We start from the raw sequence: 21,639 nt of genomic DNA, 5'->3' as shown, positions 1-21,639 counted from the left end.
ATCATAACAAAACACGTCGTGCGAAATTCCATTCCAATCAGATAAGAATTGCGCCCTCTAGAGGGTCAAGAAGTCAAGACCCAAGATCGGTTTATATGGTAGCTATATCAGGTTATGGACCGATTTGAACCATACTTGGCACTGTTGTTGAATATCATAACAAAACACTTCGTGCAAAATTTCATCCCAATCGGATAAGAATTGCGCACGCTAGAGGCTCAAGAAGTCAAGACCCAAGATCGGTTTATATGGCAGCTATATCAGGTTATGGACCGATTTGAACCATACTTGGCACAGTTGTTGGATATCATAGGAAAACACGTCATGCAAAATTTCATTCCAATCGGATAAGAATTGCGCACGCTAGAGGCTCAAGAAGTCAAGACCCAAGATCGGTTTATATGGCAGCTATATCAAAACATGGACCGATATGGCCCATTTACAATACCAACCGACCTACACTAATAAGAAGTATTTGTGCAAAATTTCAAGCGGCTAGCTTTACTCCTTCGAAAGTTAGCGTGCTTTCGACAGACAGACGGACGGACGGACGGACGGACGGACAGACGGACGGACATGGCTAGATCGACATAAAATTTCACGACGATCAAGAATATATATACTTTATGGGGTCTCAGACGAATATTTCGAGTAGTTACAAACAGAATGACGAAATTAGTATACCCCCCATCTTATGGTGGAGGGTATAAAAATTGGATTTTGTTGCATAGAAAAGGTAATGAAAACAAGTAAAAGCGTGCTAAGTTCGGCCGGGCCGCACTTTGGATACCCACCACCTCGGCCATATATGTAAATCCCATTTCATCACAATCCGGTGAAAATTGGATAACTTGAGCACCCAAATTCGGCACTGACATTGAGTGGTCTAATGTATATATGTCATTATTCAATTTTGTATAACAAAACATTGGTCTTTTTGGCAGACATATCCAATTATAGAACAATCTGATCTGTATTAAGGTCGGATATCGTGAGTCTCAGAAAAACTCACTGTTTTAAATTTAAGGGAAATCGGGTTATAAAAAAAGCTTTTATTGGCTTCAGACCGCTTATAAGCAGATCGGTTTATATGGCAGCTATATCTATATAAAGTACGATCAGAACCATATTTAGGTCGGATGTTGGGAGGTCTTATTCTACTCACTGTTTTAAATTTCAGGGAAATCGGGTAATAAATAAAGCTTTTCATGGCTTCAGACCACTTATCGGCAGATCGGCCTATATGGCATCTATATCTAAATATAGTCCGATCAGAACCATATTTAGGTCGGGTATCAGGAGGCTAAAAAGAACTCACGGTTTCAAATTTTTGCTTCAATCCGAAAGGCTTCGGGTTAACAAAGCCTATTGACGGCAGTCCTCTGGCCTTCACCGCCAAATCGTCTGCCCTTTCATTTCCCTTACTCCGTTAAGGCCCGGCAACCAAACGATGCGGACTTTCACATCCTCAGAGAAAGCGTTAATCTCTTTCTTACATTGCAAGACTGTTCGTGACCTTACTGTACTGGTTGTTATTGACCTTATGGCAATTTTACTGACAGTAAAAATGTTCACAATCGACGTTAGTACCACACCACTTCACGAATTCTGTGATCGCCCGTATCTCTGCTTGCAGGACCGTATTACGGTCAGACAGTCTAAACAGATCTCTGTCCTGGGTTCTCAATTCTTTGATCCATCCGTGTAACATGATCTTCCAGTTGGCAATACTAGGGTCAATCCAAGACTGTGCCGATGGCAGCAGTGCCTCGCACTCAACTTCAAGGTTCATCTCAGGTATCCGATCGGAAACCTCTCCACTTCCTTCAAGGTTTCCTATCGCCGCCTCGATTATACCGCGATGGTATAATCTACTCCCATCCTCAATCCATTCTCCCTTCGCCTTAAGTCTCATAGCCATAGTGGCTACCTCACACTTAATCTGTATGTCAATGGGTCGGATATCTAGAATAGTCTCGGACCACGGAGCGATGAGGACCACGCTCATTAGGGCACTAATGAGCGTGGTCCTCATCGCTCCGCTTAGGCCAAGACAACATTTTTTCTGAACCTGTTGTATGGTCCTTATTTTGCACTTTTTCTCCATAGCAGTCCACCAAACTACTGGGGTAAGTATTGGTCTTACCACGCTCCTGTAGAGCCAGTGGACTATCCTAGGATTCAGGCCCCATTTCGAGCCTACGGCCCGTCTACATAGTGCCCAACATCTGTAAGCCTTTTCAGTACGCTGCTGAATATGACACTCCCAATTCAGTTTCCTGTCCATGATCACACCTAAGTATCGGTATATCGGTTAATATGGGAGCTTTATCAGGCTATAGATCGTTTAAGACCATATTAGACATGTATGTTGAAGGTCATGGGAGAAGCCGTTGTACAAAATTTCGGAAAAATCGGATAAGAATTGCGGCCTGTAGTGGCTCAAGAAGTCAGGATACTAGATCGGTTTATATGGCAGTTATATCTGTTTATGAACCGACTTAAACCATACTTTGCACATTTGTTGGAAGTGATACCGAAACACAACGTGCAGAATTGCGCCCTCTAGATGCTAAAGAAGTCAAGATCAAAGATTGGTTTATATGACAGCTATACCAGATTATTAACCGATTTGCACCATACTTAGCACAGTTGTTGGAAGTGATACCAAAACACTACGTGCAAAATTTCAGCTACATCGGACTAGAAATGCGCCCTCTAGAGGCTTAAGAAGTAAAGACCCAAGATCGGTTTATATGACAGCAATATCAAAATATGGACCGATATGGCCCATTTACAATACCAACCGACCTACACTAATAAAAAGTATTTGTGCAAAATTTCAAGCGGCTAGTTTTACTCCTTTGAAAGTTAGCATGCTTTCGACAAACAGACGGTCGGACATGGCTAGATCGACTTAAAATGACTTGACGATCGAGAATATACATACTTTAAGGGGTCTCCGACGCATATTTCGAGGTGTTACAAACAGAATGACGATATTAGTATACCCCCATCCTATGGTAGAGGGTATAACAAGTAAAAGCGTGCTAAGTTCGGCCTAGCCGAATCTGATATACCCATGTACCACATATGGCAAGTTCCTTGCCCGGTATCTCTTTATAGGCAAACAAAGGATAACGGATAAGAATTGCTATGCTATTGGGGCTATTTCCATTTATGGACTGATTCGGACCATACTTAATTTAGATGTTGGTGGCCATAGAGGAAGCCATTATGCAGAGGAAGCCATAAATTTCAGCCAAATCGGATAAGAATTGCACCCTTTAAGGGCTCAAGAAGTAGAATCGGGAGATCGGTTTATATGGTTATGGACCGATTTCGACCATATTTGCCACGTACGTTGTACAAAATTTCAGCCAAATCGGATAAGAATTGCACCCTCTATATTTGGCATAGTTGTTGGAAGTCAAAACAAAACACTTCATGCTCAATTTCAGCCAAATAGGATAATACTTACGCACTCCAGCGTCACAAGAAGTCAAGACCCGAGATCGTTTTATATAACAGCGATAACAAAACATAGGCCGTTATGGCGCATTTACAATCCAACCGACCTACACCAATAGGAAGTAAGTGTGGACAATTATATGTTCTAGACCTGTGTAAAATGTCCGCCAATTCGAATAAGAATTGCTACCTTTGGGGGCTCAAGGAGTAAAATAAAGAGATCGATTTATACGGGAGCTGTATCGGGCTATAGACCGATTCAGACCATAATAAACACGTATGTTGATGGTCATGAGAGGATCCGTCGTACAAAATTTCAGTCAAATCGGATAATAATTGCGACCTCTAGAGTCTCAAGAAGTCAAGATCCCAGATCGGTTTATATGGCAGCTATATCAGGTTATGAACAGATTTGAACCTTTTTTTGACACAGTCGTTGAAAGTAAAAATAAAATACGTCTCGCAAAATTTCAGCCAAATCGGATAAGAATTGCGCCCTCTAGAAGCTCAAGAAGTCAAGTCCCCAGATCTGTTTATATGCCAGCTATATCAGGTTATGAACCGATTTGAACCATACTTGGCACAGTTGTTGGGTCTCATAACAAAACACGTCGTGCATTCATACCGATCGGATAAGAATTGCGCACTCTAGAGGCTCAAGAAGTCAAGGCTTATATGGCAGCTATATCAAAACATGGCTTTACTCCTTTGGAAGTTAGCGTGCTTTCGACAGACAGACGGACGGACGGACATGGCTAAATCGACATAAAATGTCGAATATATATACTTTATGGGGTCTCAGATAAATATTTCGAGAAGTTAAAAACAGAATGACGAAATTAGTATACCCCCCATCCTATGGTGGAGGGTGTAAAAAAGATTTCGTAATTATAATGAAATCAGCGCATTAATTCTCAATTCGAAGAAACAAGGCTAACCGATTGGAAAGCGGGAAATTTTTGCGATTTATGTATACCTCAACATTAATTAAAGTTGAATTTGCAAACTTCTTGCAATTGGGGTTATCGGAACAGGCCTGATGTTGAACTTTATATAAATGAAATCCTTCTCTTAATTTATTTATTTTTTGCTTTGGAAACTTACTCCTTCAGTGTTTTACTGCTTACCTTTTCTTCCAAGAATGTCAGCATTACAAAAGCTGTAAATCCATATTGATTTTGGTGGGCCGGCTTGAAGAGGTGTCCACGATGAGGAAAACTACCATCATCCAATTGCTGGGTAGACAAATATATGAGACCTTCCTCCACAATTTTTGGCTCTATGGCTGAGTATTGCATGGCTTTCATAAAAAAGCGAGTAACATAGGCTGTCAACCAATTACTTTCTGTTGTTGCATCGGGGCCAAAAACACTAAAGGCCCCATTAGAGTGACGATAAGTCAGTTCCTGTTGATAGCCGGTGTCGATAAAAGTTTTGGCCTTCTCCACCAGCTCAACTTGAGTTTTAAATTTATTCACCGATTTTAGATAATCCAAAATCAAAATATTCGGCACTAGGTTAACCATGTTTTGTTCACCACATCCAGTGGGTTTCTGCACCAAATTATCGAGGTTTTCCAAAGTTGCACCCATAACATCTCCACTAACAGACAATTCCAAATATTCCGAATCACTAACAATGTCGGCCGGTAAATTGGTCTGAAAAGTAATATTCTTGGTTTCTCCATCTGTTAACGTTAATAGCTCTTCCTGGTGGCTATTGTGAGCAATGCCTTCTGGTTCGACTCGTAGCCTGTGTAGTACTGCATCTGCTGTAATGGAATTTTTGGCTTCAATGCGAATTTCTATATTTCCCACTTTCTTTGGCGATAATCTGAATGCTACGCTCTTTCCATTATTAGCTGGAACAGTGATATTCCGTATATCATGTTTCTTCACAAGGGGTTTATTTTCATCATCCATTAGTTGGAAATCTTCACTATTATTTTCCATAGTAATTTCGGTTGGATGACTCTGCTGCAGATAATTGAATATTGTAGCTGGTATAGTTACAATTTCTCCCCTCTTCACGGAATACGGTAGATTAACACTTATGAAAAAGGGTTGAAAAGATTCAATGTCTAGGGTATTTTCCATCATTCCGAAGCCGGTTTCATCGTTGACAGAGAATGCTCCTACTATCCATGTTGTGATGGTATCTGGAACTTGCAAAGTAAGCGCAGTATTTGCATCGATTCTGCAAGAATAAAACAGGAATTACATTAATAACAGTTGTACCTGCCCAGCTTTTTTGCCATTGTAAGGGCGGTTTTTTGGTAAAACAAGTAAGAAAGAGTTTAGTTCGGCCGGGCCGAATTTTGGATACCCGCCACCTCGGGTATATATGTAAATAACCTTTCGTCAAAATCCGGTGAAAAAATGCATACCTTATGCCCCATAGCAGCTATATCGAAATATGATCCGATTTAGACCAAATACTAATAAGTACAAGTCATTGTTCAATTGTGTATAACAATATGGAGCCAAGACTTTTATGCTGATCAAGAATATATATACTTTATAGTGTCGGAAACGGATATTTCGATGTGTTGCAAACGGAATGACAAAATGAATTTACTCCCATCCTTCGGTGGTGGTTTAAAAAATAAAGTTCATGTTAGATAACCGGAGCATAAATTTATAGTGGGGATAAACCTACTGTTAACAAATTTGGTTTTCTCGTACACTTTTAAGGATCTTCCGAAGATATGGCAATATTATGCAACTCTCAGCAATAAGAGCACTCTTATTATACTCAAAAATTTGCACTAACTTTTACGGAAAGTCGTTCGTTTTCTAGTAAATGAGAATGTGAAATCGAACAAATAAAAGCGTGCTATGTTCGGCCGGGCCGAATCTTATATACCTCCACCATGGATCGCATTTGTCGAGTTCTTTTCTCGGCATCTCTTCTTAGGCAAAAAAAGGATAAAAGAAAAGATTTGCTCTGCTGTTAGAGCGATATCGGGATATGATCCGGTTCGGACCACAATTAAATTATATGTTGGCGACCTGTGTAAAATGTCAGCCAATTCGAATAAGTATTTCGCCTTTGGGGGGCTCAAGAAGTAAAATAGAGAATTCGATTTATATGGGAGCTGTATCGGGCTATTGACCGATTCAGACCATAATAAACACGTATGTTGATGGTCATGAGAGGATCCGTCGTACAAAATTTCTGGCAAATCGGATAATAATTGCGACCTCTAGGGGTCAAGAAGTCAAGATCCCAGATAGGTTTATATGGCAGCTATATCAGGTTATGAACCGATTTGAACCATACTTATCGCAGTTGTTGGAAGTGATAACAAAACACTACGTGCAAAATTTCAGTCAAATCGGACAAAAATTCCGCCCACTAGACTCAAGAAGTCAAGACCCAATATCGGTTTATATGGCAGCTATATCAAAACATGGACCGATATGGCCCATTTACAATACCAACCGACCTACACTAATAAGAAGTATTTGTGCAAAATTTCAAGCGGCCAGCTTTACTCCTTCGAAAGTCAGCGTGCTTTTGACAGACAGACGGACGAACAGATGGACGGACAGACGGACGGACATGGCTAGAGCGACATAAAATGTTACGACGATTAAGAATATATATACTTTATGGGGTCTTAAATTAGTACACCCCCATCCTATGGTGAATGGTATAAAAATATTTGGAGAGTTATGTAAATGAGAGGTTGCAAAAATGTCTGCTGGATGTTGTTTTTCCCCTGCAGAAGATTCTCGCTTTTGCGTCTTATGCTTATGCGTCTGAGACCCCATAAAGTATATATATTCTTGATCTTCGTGACATTTTAAGTCGAACTGGCCATATCCGTCCGTCCGTCCGTCTGTCTGTCGAAAGCACGCCAACTTTTGAAGAAGTAGAGCTAGCCGCTTGAAATTTTGAACAAATACTTCTTATTGGTGTAGGTCGGTTGGAATTCTAAATGGGCCAAATCGGTCCATGTTTTGATATAGCTGCCATATAAACCAATCTTGTGTCTTGACTTCTTGAGCCTCTAGAGGGCGCAATTCTCATCCAATTTGACTGAAATTTTTCACATAGTATTTTGATATCATTTCCAAAAAATGTGCGAAGTATGGTTTAAATCGGTCCATAACCTGATATAGTTGCTATATAACCAAAGCGATCCGGAATCTTGAGTTCTTGAGCCTCTAGGGAGCGCAATTCTCATCCGATTTGGCACAAATTTTGTACAACGGCTTCTCCCATATGTGTGCAATATGGCCTAAATCGATATATAGCTTGACACAGCTCCCATACAAACGGATCTCCGGATTTTGCTTCTTGAGCCCCGAATCGGACTATAACTTGATATAGCTCCTCCTCCTCCTCCGTCCATATTCATTATTCTTTGTTTGCCTAAAAAGAGATACGGTGCAAAGAACTCGACAGATGCGATCCATGGTGGAGGGTATACAAGATTCGACCCAGCCGAACTTAGCACGCTCATACTTGTTATTACTGAATTGTTGCTGGATAAGTGCGCGGACACACCGTATTATTATGCCGCAATCGGCAAACAAAATATAGCTGTATTTATCGGGACGATAAATCACTAACCGGCACCCATTTGCCGATTAAGGTTTATCGTAAGGATAAGCAATAAGCATACATTCAGAAAACCAAATTCCTTTAACCAGAAGAATACCATTACGATAAATTGTAACCGGAGAATGAGAAACCCGGCCTAAGCCACTTTTTTTTCAAAGAAACGGGTGAAATTCCATCATGTCCGACTAGACTGATTAGCCGTTTCAATATAAATTGTCAAGCATTATGAAAAGTGAGAGAGAAACAATGCAGACTCATTAATTATTTATTATTATTAGTATTTAGTATTATTACATACATGTTTATATCCTTAAATATCCATGTTTCTGGAAATATTGAACGCAGAGGTTTAGGGCTATCTTCACGCGATGGTACAAGGGGTAAAACTGAAAGAAAAAAAAATTGTTAGCAATATTTTTTTAATGAATGATACTTTTTATTGATTTCGCCAAAAAAACACCATAACTTAGGATTGTTCACATCCTCTATTACACAAATGTCAACAAAAAAACCAATAAGGAAGACAAAAGCCAGGCGGTGTCGACATAATAATACCCTACACCTACCTTATAATTACAAAGTGGGAGCTATACCTAATTCTGAACCATTTTTAATGGACCACGGAAAATGTTTTCAGAGGGGTTATTAAACCATTCGTATCAAATTTTAAACAGTTGACAAATGAATTGCAAATTACCCAAAATCTGACGAACATACAATGGGAGCTACATCTAAATCTGAACAGATTTTTGAACAAACTTTTAGATATTGTGGTAGGCATCGATGAAAGCACTGTGCCAATTTTGGCAAGATTGGTCAATAAATGCGCTTGCAGTGGCTCTAGAAGTGAAATAGGGCAATATACATATATGACAGCTACATCTAAATCTGAACCGATTTCTATGAAATTCATCAGTAATATTAAGAATCATAAGTTAATCCTTTATGCCAAATTTCGAGAGAATCGGTTTACACATGAGCACCTCTTTGCAATATTTCTCATAATCGGACGAACATATATATGGGTGCTTCATCTTAATCTGAACCGATTTTTCCAATTTCAATACGCCAAAAAAAATGTATGTGCCTTATTTGAAGACGATCGGATGAAACTTGCGGCATGTAGTTTGTACAAAAATTAACTTGGACAGACAGACGGACATAGCAAAATCGAATCAGACAGTGATTCTGAGTCGATCGGTATACTTATTAATGGGTAGACCCCATATTTCTTGCTTCTGGGTGTTGATATGTAAAGGATCTCCTTATGTTTTCCAGGGTGGGATTCACACAATGCAGAGGATCCTTGGTTTCCTATTTCTCCATACCTTCATAGCTTTTCAGAGACCGTTACTTACAAACATTAGGTGGGTTTACATCCTACAGGCAGGGAAACCAAGCCACAATCTGCCCAGAGACTACAGGTCAATCAGTCTCTCATCCTGCATTTTGAAGACCCTGGAGAGACCGTTCCATATATGAATATGACCGCTGCCCCGCCCAGGATATTAAAATCGTTCTGGGAGACTTTAATGCAAAGATAGAGAACAACATGTTTCATTCCGCGACGAAATCTATCAGCCTCAACCCATTACTGGACGTTATCCCGTGGAGGCTAAACTTTCCGACTGTTGGACCAAAGATGTCTTCCTTCCCTAACTTGGCATTAAAGTCTCCCAGAACGATTTTAATATCCTGGGCGGGGCAGGATGGTCCAGTTAGTAGCACCAAATTTCAACATAAAAATATTCACAAAGCCACATGTCTGTCACCCGATCAAAACACGAGGAATCAAATTGATCACGTTGTGATAGATGGAAGGCATTCATCCAGCGTGTTAGATGTACGATCGATCCGTGGAGCAAATATAGATTCCGATAATTCCGTTGTTGCAGCAAAGGTTCGCACCCGTTTGAACGTGGCGAGGACAGTACGTTCTGACATTGCACGGAAGCTGGGCATTGAAAAGCTGCAAACACAACAAATGGCAGCGGCATACTCCACTCGACTGACCCAACTGCTTGATGAAAGCACTCCTTGTACCGATGATATAATGGCGCAGTGGCAAACTATTGCCCACTCCATGGAAAATGCCGCGAAATCCGTACTTGGGTACCGAAAGCCTCCTCCAAAAAACCCATGGTACGACCAAGAGTGTCGAGATGCTACTGAAGCCAAGAATGCGGCATATAGAGCAACCCTGCAATCAGTAGCAACACGCTAGATGAAGGCGAGGTATCGGGAGAAAAGGTCTATTCAGCAGAAAGAAGAAGGAAATGGAAAGGCATGAGTGTGAGAAAATTGAGATGTACAGGAGTCAGAATGAAGTCAGGAAATTTTACCAAAAAATTAAATATCAATCCGATGGCTTTGGTGCAGGCACATCCTCCTGCAGAGACAAATAAGGAAATCTGCTAACTGACACAGATATCATGCTGAGGATATGGAAAAAACATTTTACCCAACTGCTAGTGTCCAACGTTGGCGGCGAAGAGGATACCGCAGAACCAATCCCTGATGATGTTATGGAATGTTTACTTCCTAGTCAGAATGAGGTCCAAGTAGCAGTAACCCGACTAAAGAACAACAAGGCAGCAGGAGCCGACGGGTTACCCGCTGAACTATTTAAGACCGGAGGCGACACGCTGATAAGGCGTATGCATCAGCTTATCTGCGCAATCTGGCTAGAAGAACGCATATCCGATGATTGGAACCTCAGCATACTATGTCCCGTACACAAGAAAGGAGACAAGACGGAATATGCCAAGAGGAATAAGTCTCCTCCCCATCGCATACAAGATACTCTCGAGCGTACCGTGTGAAAGGTTGAAACCTAAAGTCAATGAGATAATTGGGCCCTATCAATGCGGCTTTAGACCAGGTAAATCCACCCTAGACCAGATATTCACACTGCGCCAAATCCTGGAAAAGACCCGAGAAGGACAAATCAACACCTACCACCTCTTTGTTGACTATAAAGCCGCCTTCGATACTCCTATACGTTCAAAGGTATTTCAAGCCATGTCTGAGTTTGGTATCCCCGCAAAATTAATAAGACTTTGCAGGACGACACTTTCTGATACGCGTTCCTCAGTAAGAATAGGAAATAATCTCTCCGAACCGTTCAATACCAAACGAGGTTTCAGACAAGGGGCCAGCCTATCGTGTGATCTCTTTAATATCCTGCTGGGGAAGAATTTACGAGATGCAGATGTGAATAAATATGGCACACGAATCACAAGAGAGCACATGCTACTCGCCTATGCCGACGATATCGATATCATAGGTCGGTCACCGGAAGTAGTAACTGCTGCCTTTGAAAGAATCGAAAGAGAGTCAGTGAAAATGGGTCTGACAGTAAATGGAGATAAGACGAGTTTGATGGTTTTAACTCCCAAAATACCTTGTACAACCGAGCAGATATAGAACATGGAGAAAGATGGGAACCACAACTTTGAGGTAGTAATTTTATCTACCTCAGCACCGCCGTAACGGAGACGAATGACACCAGTTTTGAGTTAAGGCGAAGAATAATGCTTGAAAACAGATGCTACTTTGGATTAAGCAATTTAAAAACAAGGCCACCTCTCGACAGGCGAAATTTACACTATACAAGGCACTGATAATACCCGATATGTTATATGGTTCTACAGCATGGGTACTTTTGAAAGCAGATGAGGCAGTGCTTGGAGTATTTGGGAGAAGGATTCTTCGTAAAATATATGGAGCAGTTTGCGTCCATGGAGAAAATAGGCGACGTATGAACCACGAGCTGAATGATATATCTATCTAGGCTAAGTCATGTTGTTAGAATGGATTAAGAAGCTCCAGCAAAGAAGTCTTTTGAAGGCAAACACAGTAGTACACGGAAACCGGGAAGACCAAAGGCCCGATGGAGAGATGAAGTGGTATGAGACACCTCGAAACTTAGTGTCAGAGATTTTAGAATGAACGCCGAAGATTGAGGCGCTTGGAACGCTATTCTACGTTCGGCTAGTGGCACAAATGTTCTGTCTTAGCCAATTAAAGTATCCGTTCTATTTGCTGGTATAGGGCTATGCTTACAGTAAAGGTTGTTTGGTGGACAGTGCCTTTCATGATGTCGAGTTTGGGTGTGGCCTTCTTCAACATAGTAACATGTAGTTGGAGTCCATACATAGCGGCCTGATCGGTATGAGCTTTCCCCCACTATTATGAATTGATTGATAGGTCGGATATTAAACCGTCATTAGTGGAAGGCTCGATTAGAAGGATTGTGACAAGATGAACTCCGCAATAACTGTTTATCTCCCCTATTTTGTGGCTTCTGGTAATTAACGGGATTCTGAGGTCTTTCGGGAAGGAGAGGGCAAAGGTCTTTGTCTACGCGGGTGACGTCGGGCCATAGACTATCATGGTGGATGACCGTTTCTTTTTTACTGCTATGGACCTCGTTCAGGCGGCGTAGTGAAAACTGTCTGGATGGGGCAAGAACTAACGTGCAACGAGAAAATGATCAAAATGGCACAGAAGGGAATACGCTCTAATCCTATCGCAACTTCATAGGAAAGAGTTGGGGTTTTAGGCCGTAGTTAGAGTCGATCGAAAATACGTCGCAAATAACTAGGGTACTCTATAGAGAGGAGTCGAATGTCATTTTCGATCTTAGGCATTTGCATCTATCTGCTGGGTTTGTTGCAATGAAGATATAAGATCGCTAAGACAAAGTGGAGTCAGGCACCTGGCGCTTTTCCAACTTGGGAATTTTCCTTCTGTATACATGGAATCGAAGAATCATATAGGCTTTTGTGAAGGTGCAGCGTCATTTGGTCAGAGCTTTTCGCGGTAGCAGCTGCCGTGGACAGTCAGGCGTCGGCAGGAATTGAGCCATGTAAGGTCGACACTGGTTAGAAGACGCAAAGAGCTTTTTCGAACCTTGACGTCAATCTCTGCTTGATCGCTGGCCATCAAGGGTGTCGGGGAACGAAGAGTCCGAAGAAAACCTTCAGATTTAACCCGCTTTGGAGAATTAAGTCGCCTTTTTATCGAGGCCATTGAATAAAAACTCTCGATATTGAATGAACATTTTGAAAATACTATTGCAAAAAGTTTGGAGCAGCTTTATACTTACGAGACACATGAATTTCGAACTTAGCATTTGTAAAGGTGAGTAATCCTGCACTATTACCGGGGGTATTAATGAATTGTTTTCCATTTAACAACTGTTTTCTGTACGTTCTTTCATACAAAAGATCATTCATTATTTCTTGTTTTTGCAAAACATTGTCCGAACTAAGCAAAAGCACGCTCTTATCGACTGCTATGATAGAAACCCTCGAATTCGGTTGTCCCTTAATGTTAAGGGTAATATTTTGACCGGGCTTGACATTGGTCGGTGCAGCTATGGCCAACTGAAAAACATTATGAAAACTTTTGCTATTAAGTGCTAACAAAGAAATTAAATCAACTTACCTTATTCACAAAACTGTGGGGTAAACGAATTGTGAATTCACAGTAATGCAATTGATCCCTCGCAATGTAGTAGACAAAAAGGTGCGAGTTAGGTACCATCGCCATGGATGCTTTGATTTCAAATTCATGAGATTTTTGGTTAGCCATCAGCGGAATGAATTCTTTGCGTACAATATTGCCATGACCGGTAATAGTGTAAATCAGATAGGGTATAGTATGATTGGCAGACACTTCGATTACAATGGGCTGGGATAGGTCAGAAGAGCTGAAATTTATTTTCTTTTTATTAATTCATTGTTAGCATTAATCAATTTCAGAAATAAGGTAGTGACTCAGCGCTTCATACGTCGGGGGAATAGCCAAAGTCATTGTTTATAATTTCATCCAAATAGCTAGAGAATACCGACTTGTAGAGGCTCAAGAAATGTAATCCAAATCTAACCGATCTGTGCTAAATCGAAGAATGAAGTCGAAGGGCCCAACACAACTCACTGTCCCAATTTTCGGCAACATCGGTCAATAAATTTGGCTATATGACAGCTATATCCAAATCTGGACCGATCTGGGCCAAATTGAAGAAGGATGTCGAAGGGCCTTACACAATACACTGTCCCAAATTTTGGCAAAATCTGACAATAAAGACCTTAAATCGAGAGATCGGTCTATATGGCAGCTATATCCAAACATGGACCGATCTGGGCCAAATTGAAGAAGGATGTCGAAGGGTCTTACACAACTCACTGTCCCAAAATTTCCAAAAATCGGACAATAAATGCGCCTTTTATGGGCGCAAAACCTTAAATCGAGAGATCGGTCTATATGGCAGCTATATCCAAATCTGGACCGATCTGGGCCAAATTGAAGAAAGATGTCGAAGGGCCTAACACAATTCACTGTCCCAAATTTCAGCAAAATCGGATTATAAATGTGGTTTTTATAAGACTAAGAAGCTAAATTGGCGGGTTGGTCTATATGGCGGCTTTATGATCATATAGTCCTATGTAGCCCATCTTCGAACTTAACCAGCTTATGAACAAAAATAGAATCTGTGCAAAGTTTCAGATCAATAGCTCTATTTTTAAAGACTGTAGCGTGATTTCAACAGACAGACTGACGGACATTGCTATATTGTCTTAGATTTTTACGCTGATCAAGAATATATATATATATATATATACATATTTTGTAGGGCCGGACATGGATATTTCGATGTGTTGCAAACGGAGACTGCCCTGCGAGGCTGTGCATAAAATAGAAGAAGCCAAAACATACACACTGGCGGCATGCATTGACATCGAAGGGCTTTTAACAATGTGCGGACCGACTTACTGATCCAATACTTAGACCAGTACCGGGTGGACACGGTCCTTAGAGACTGGATAAACCATATGCTAAGGAACAGGTGGATAAATTGTGTGTTCCATGGCATAAATATAAGGGAGAAAATGGCATAGGGCAAGCCACAGGGGGGCTTTTTATCGCCACCCCTATGGGTGACCACCATAAATGACCTAACTGAGGACGGATTTGAACCCGTCTGCTACGTAGACGATGTTATAATACTTTTAAGGGGTAAGGATGCGAACGAGGCTAGACCCAGAGGACTTAATGTTAACCCAGAGAAGACTGAAATATGCCTGTTCACGAGGAAGACGAAGGTGGGACAATTTAACGCACCACGTTTCCTCAATGCGACGATTTCGATATCTGATAAGGTCAAATACTTAGGTGTGATCTTGGACAGTAAACTGAATTGGGAGTGTCACATTCAGCAGCGTACTGAAAAGGCTGACAGATGTTGGGCACTATGTAGACGGGCCGTAGGCTCGAAATGGGGCCTGAATCCTTGGATAGTCCACTGGCTCTACAGGAGCGTGGTAAGACCAATACTTACTTACGCCTCAGTAGTTTGGTGGACTGCTATGGAGAAAAAGTGCAAAATAAGGACCATACAACAGGTTCAGAAAAAATGTTGTCTTGGCATAAGCGGAGCGATGAGGACCACGCTCATTAGGGCACTGGAGACTTTTCTAGATATCCGACCCATTGACATTCTAGATATCCGACCCAAAGTGGGAGGCAGCCTCTGCGGCTATGAGACTTAAGGCGATGGGAGAATGGATTGAGGATGGGAGCAGCTCATACCATCGCGGTATAATCGAAGCGATGATAGGAAACCTGGAAAGAAGGTATCCGATCGGATACCTGAGATGGACCTTGAAGTCGAGTGCGAGGCACTGCTGTCATCGGCACAGTCTAGGATTGACGGAACACTAGAATGGCCATCTGGAAGATCATGTTACACGGGAGGATCAAAGATAGGGGACAGAATGGGCCTGGGGGTCTACATTGACAACCCAGGGACTGAGATCTGTTTAAGACTGCCTGACCATAATACGGACCTGCAGACGGAGATCCGGGCGAACACGGGATGCGTGAAGTGCTGTGATGCTAACGCGAGGACGTCGAGTGCGAACGTCTTTACCGACAGTGAAATTGCCATAAGGGCAATAACAACCAAGACGGTGAGGTCATGAACAGTGTGGCAGTGTAAGAAGGAAATTAACGCCTTCTCTGTGGATGGCAAAATCCGCATTGTTTGGGTGCCGGTGCATAACGGAGTAAGGGGAAATGAAAGGGCAGACGATTTGGCGGTAAAGGCCAGAGGATTGCCGTCAATAAACTTAGTTAACACGAAGCCTTTCGGGTCGACGCAGTCCGAGTTAAGGAAGTCGGCGACGAATGCGCATGCAACATTGTGGAACAGCGAAACGGTCGGTAGAACGGCGAAAATCCTATGGGGTGATCCAGATCGTGAGAAGACAAGGCTATTACTGAAAGGAAGCAAGAAGGAGGTCAGTATAGCTATAGGTATCATAACGGGACACATAGAACTACGAGCTCACTCATGTAAAATAGGTGCGGCAAGTGATAGCATGTGTAGCGCTTGCGGGGAAGATGATGAGATGTTGGAGCATTTCGTTTGTTATTGCCCGGTTTTCGCATCTAGCAAATACCTGCACTTAGGTGGAGACACAATGCAAGACATGAACCAACTTAAGGTGGTATTGAAAACAATTAAGAGTTTTGTAAGTAGCACGGAGTACCTAACTTAAAAGTTTTTTTTAGAGGAAAACTTTATAGTTTTTAGAGCACACAACAAGCCGATTACTGGCTTAGGTGTATGTCCATAGCGGTATGGGGCGGATTAATATCTGCACCCTCTTTTCAACCTAACCTAACCTAACCTGCGCTTTAGTACCGAAAAGTGCGAGTTTCGGAAAATCTTCCCATCCCACAATATATTCTAACAAGTTGTAAATGTATCCCAGGTTTCAGAGCTATAGATATATATATATATATTTTGTACGTGTTGGTACTTAAATGTACGAATTTCAAATAAATCCCCTAGTCGCCCGACAGGCAAACGAATAGACATTACTAGATCGTTTACTATCAGAACCAAATCGTACCTACTTTAGAAATTCGACATTAATTGATTTTTCACTCTTTCACTCTGCCCGAGTAAGTTGTTTGTTTTGTAGCATTCTCAGTCATCACTGCTCAATTTGCTCACTCCACTGCACTTTATTTTGGCTTTAAACCAAAGTGCTTAAATGACGAGTCTGATCACTTCAAAAATAGTACACAACTGTGGAGAAGGACATAGGCTTTCAGCGAAGATTATATATAAAAATTTGTCCATGGGCATTGAGGAACAGGACAAACTTCTCACATATCAATGAGTACTGTCCGATTCAAGTGAAAGCTCAGTAATAAGTAAAGATTGGTCCCTATTTTTGCTATAAAGTGTGAAAGTTGAGCAGTTTGTGTGCACCGCCTTGTAGAATCCACGTATTAAACAAGTTCAACTCAGCCAATTGGGGCAAAGAGAAGGTGCGTATAATGACTTCATATCATTTGCTTTGACGGTGACGTTTCTTTCACGGCCGTCTTTGAAGAAAACTGGGCCAATCATATCACCAATCCATTAAACAAACCAAACTGAAGTTTGTTCGGGATGCATCGGTGAACTCCATTTTTCGATAAAGTTATGGATGTTCATCGACCTGTTTCACAGAACACGAATTTTGATAACAAATTTCAACGATTTGTAGTCGTTGCCCGTAAATGAGTTTCTCCATGATAAAATGGCAGGGTAAACTGAACTCTTTTTACTTTCATAGATGATGTTTGGACGCAATTATTAACCAGTGTTCCCACTCCAAAAAAATTTAACCGGTAAAAAAATCACCCTTTATTAACTTCCTTATCACGTTACATACAAATATTGGTGTAAGATCTCATAAGTACTCTGGTGGGAAAATATAACCTAACGGAGTATGATATCAACACAATACCACCTGTAATAGACAAAATGATAAACGATAATTACCGTTTGGTATTAAATATAGTACCAAACAGGTGTTGCGTTCCTATTTTTTTTTTAAGCGGCTATGACATAACATTTGTCTCATTAGCCGAACGTAGAATAGTGTTCCAAGCATCTCGATCTTCTGCGCTCCTTCTATAATCTCTGACACCAATTTTCAAGGTGTCTCTAACCACTTGATATTTCCATCAGGCTCTTGGCCGTCCAGGTTTGCGTCTACCATCGTGAACGCCTTCAAAAGAATTATTCGCTGGAGCTTCTTCGTTCATTCTGACAACATTGCCTAGCCAACGCAACCGTTGTATTTTGATACGTTTGACTATGCTAATGTCGTCATACATCTCATACAGTTCATGGTTCATACGACGCCGATACTCTCCATCAATGCAAACTGTCCCATAACTTTTACGAAGAATATTTCTCGCAAATACTTTAAGCACTGCCTCGTCTGATTTCACAAGTACCCATGCCTCGAAACCATATAGCAACACGGGTAGTATCAGTGTTTGTATAGTGTGATCTTCGTCTGTGGATAGGTGGCCTTATTTCTAAACTGCTTACTAAATCCAAAATAGCACCTGTATGCCAGTATTATTCTTCGCTTAAAAGTTTTGATATTAATTTCATTCATTTCGGCTATGGCGGTGCCTAGGTAAATAAAATGGCTGACTTAATGAAAGTTGTGGTTCCACTTTTCTCCATTTTCTTTATCTGTTCGGTAGCACATTGCATTTTAGGAGTTGATGCCAACCATTTCGTTTTATCTCCATTTACTGCCAGACCCATTTCCCCTGATTCCCTTTCAAATCTTTCAAAGGCTGCAGTTACTACTTTCGGTGACCGACCCATGATATCGATGTTGTCGGCATAGGCGAGTAGCATGTATTGTCTTGTGAGTAGTGTGCCATATCTATTCACATCTGCATCACGTATAATCTTCTCCAGCAGGATATTAATGAGATCCCACGATAAGCTATCTCCTTGTCTGCAACCTCGTTTGGTATTCAATGGTTCGGAGAGATTCTTTCCTTTTCTAACTGAGGAACGTGTCATACTGCAGAGTCTTATTCATTTTGCAGCGATACCAAACCCAGACATGGCTTGAAATACCTTTGAACGTACGGGGCTATCGAAAGTGGCTTTGTAGTCAAAAAAGAGATAGAAGGTGTTGATTTGTCCTTCTCTGATCTTTTCCGGGATTTGGTGCAGTGTGAATATCTGGCCTAGGGTGGATTTACCAGGTCTAAAGGCGCCTTGATAGTACCCGATTACCTCATTGAATTTAGGTAATAAACTTTCACACAGTACGCTCGAAAGTATCTTCTATATGATGGAGAGGAGTTTACTTCCTCTGTAGTTGGCACATTCTGTCTTGTCTCTTTTCTTGTGTACGGGACGTAGTACGCTTAAGTTCAAATCATGCGTTATGCGTTCTTCTAACCGGATTGCGCAGACAAGCTGGTGCAAGGCGTATGCACCAGCGTGTCGCATCCGATCTTAAATAGTTCAGCGGGTAACCCGTTGGCTCTTGCTGCCTTGTTGTTCTTCAATCGGGTCACCGCTACTTGGACCTCATTCTATACTATCATCAGTGACCTCAGCACATTATCTGTATCAGTAACTAGGTTTCCTTCTTTGTCTCTGGAGGAGGATGTGCCTATACCAAAGCCATAGGTTTGATGCTTGATTCTTTGGTAAAATTTCCGAACTTTATTCTGACTCCTGTACATCTCAATTCGTTCACATTCACGTCTTACCTTTTCCTTCTTCGGACTAGAAAAGACCTTCTCGTTTTCTCCCGATACCTCTGCTACTGATTGCAGGGTTGCTCTGTATGCCGCATTTTTGGTTTCAGTGGCATCTCTACACTCTTGGTCGTACCATGTGTTTCTTGGGGAGGCTTCCGGCGCCGAAGTACCGATGGATGCGGCTTTTTCCATGGAGTGCGCAATGGATTGTCAATCGATTCGATTGGATTATGCCGTTGCCATCAGTTGTGTTTGCAGCTTTTCAATGTCCAGCTTCCTGTTGGACCAAAGATGTCTTCATTCTCTATATTCGCATTACAATCCCCTAGAACGAATTTCATATCATGGGCGGGACAGCGATCGTATTCTCTCCCTAGGCGCTCGTAGAAAATATCCTTGGTCTGTTCGCCCTTGTCTTCCATCGGAGAATGGGCACAAATAAGCTAAATTCGCAAATCAACCGGAATAAAGATGGAGACAAAGTGTTTCATTCGCCGACTAACCACAAATCCACAGCCAAATTCATGCCTCATGTCATGGCAACTATAGAATAGTTCTTCACCAAACCTAACCTAACCTCTTCTAATACATCCGTCAATGCGATGTGCCAATACTGCACCTTCTCTATAGAGAGTGTGGACATTCCAGAAGCAGATACGCCAATCATGATCTTTCTCGTTTTGCGTAGGTCGACAACGTTAGGGCAGTTAGTTCTTACTAATCTTATTTTTCTTATAATATTCCGGAGGCGGGTTATTGGCCCAGCGCCCCAATCGCATGGGTTTTGTGGGATTGCACGTGTATCACTCGATGTCGCAAGCCGCTTGCTCCAAGATCCGACACTCGCCTCCAGCCGCACCTAACCTAGGAACAGACGCTAATGTTGGTAATTGGTTATTTAAAGGCGCCGATAACAAGCCTTGTTATCTCGAGTATCATTGGCGCTCAGTATTTAAATAAGAGCCAGTGCTACCTGACCCCTCACTGAGACCCTCCTCTCGTAATCGCTGACTGCCCGCTGCCGCATTCGAAGCTACTCCGCATAAAAATTAAAATTTCCACTATCCGCAACCTGTGGTGGCGCCCGGTAGATTTCAGCTAGACTTCCCGTCCCGTCCTTGACAAATCGGAGCTCAAAATTCCAGCCTGTGAGGTGCTCATAGTTATGCCGGCCGACGCGGGACACGACAAGATTACTTCCAAATTTTAATTGGATTTGGTACCAAACCTAGATTGTTTTAATACCTTTCTGGTAATCACTTGAACTTTTCACCCCACAAATGAATTAAAACAAACACCGCAGAAAATAATTGTGATGACTAACCTCAGTTCGTTTTGTTCAACAATTGATTCCCAGAATTGGCATTTGTATGAACACCCCAACACATGCTAATGATCTTTGGCCACAGAATAAATATATAATATTTTTAATTTTCAGCGCGTTTTTACACGCACAAAAATATAAAAAAACATTTTGTTATATAATACTTTAAGAAGTTTTGCTAAACAAAACTTTTGCCCCGACGACAAGACTACAAACGTGGAGCCATCAATTCCTAATAGTCTCTTTCGTCTGGTATTTAAAATAATAAGCTAGGCTTTTGAAATATTGCACAAATAATTCTTATTAGTATAGGTCGGTTGGGTTGTAAATGGGCCAAATCGGTGAATGTTTTGATAAAGCCGCCATATAAACCGATCTTGAATGTTGACTTCTTAAGCTTCTAGAGGGTGCAATTCTCATCCGATTTCTGCTCGTGGTGTTTTGGTATCATCCTCAGCCACTGTGCTAATTATGGTTCAAATCGGTTTGTAACCTGATATAGCTGTTTTGGTATGACTTCCAACATCTGGGCCGAATCCATAACCTGATATAGCCGCCATATAAATCGATTTTGGGCCTCGACTTCTTGAGCTTCCAACTTTCTTGACTTTCAACAACTGTGTTGGAATGTGCTGATATAGTGCAGTTCTCATCCGATTTGGATGACATTTTTCACGTGG

General features: G+C 41.5%; 1 protein-coding gene across 1 annotated transcript in view; it reads right to left on the bottom strand.

Moving 5' to 3' along the window:
• The window catches only part of LOC106087770 (C3 and PZP-like alpha-2-macroglobulin domain-containing protein 8), a 40,786-nt gene that overhangs the window by 9,455 nt on the left and 9,692 nt on the right, over nucleotides 1-21,639 (bottom strand). Inside the window, exons 4-7 of the mRNA XM_013252924.1 lie at nucleotides 13,495-13,759; nucleotides 13,154-13,433; nucleotides 8,342-8,429; nucleotides 4,599-5,667 (exon numbers count right to left, since the gene is read on the bottom strand). Of these exons, the coding sequence (XP_013108378.1) occupies nucleotides 4,599-5,667; nucleotides 8,342-8,429; nucleotides 13,154-13,433; nucleotides 13,495-13,759 (1,702 nt within the window). The remainder of the gene's footprint in view (nucleotides 1-4,598; nucleotides 5,668-8,341; nucleotides 8,430-13,153; nucleotides 13,434-13,494; nucleotides 13,760-21,639) is intronic.

This window comes from Stomoxys calcitrans, chromosome 3 (genome assembly GCF_963082655.1).
Source record: "Stomoxys calcitrans chromosome 3, idStoCalc2.1, whole genome shotgun sequence".
Taxonomy (NCBI): domain Eukaryota; kingdom Metazoa; phylum Arthropoda; class Insecta; order Diptera; family Muscidae; genus Stomoxys; species Stomoxys calcitrans.
This window is presented reverse-complemented; position numbering and strand designations above follow the sequence as displayed.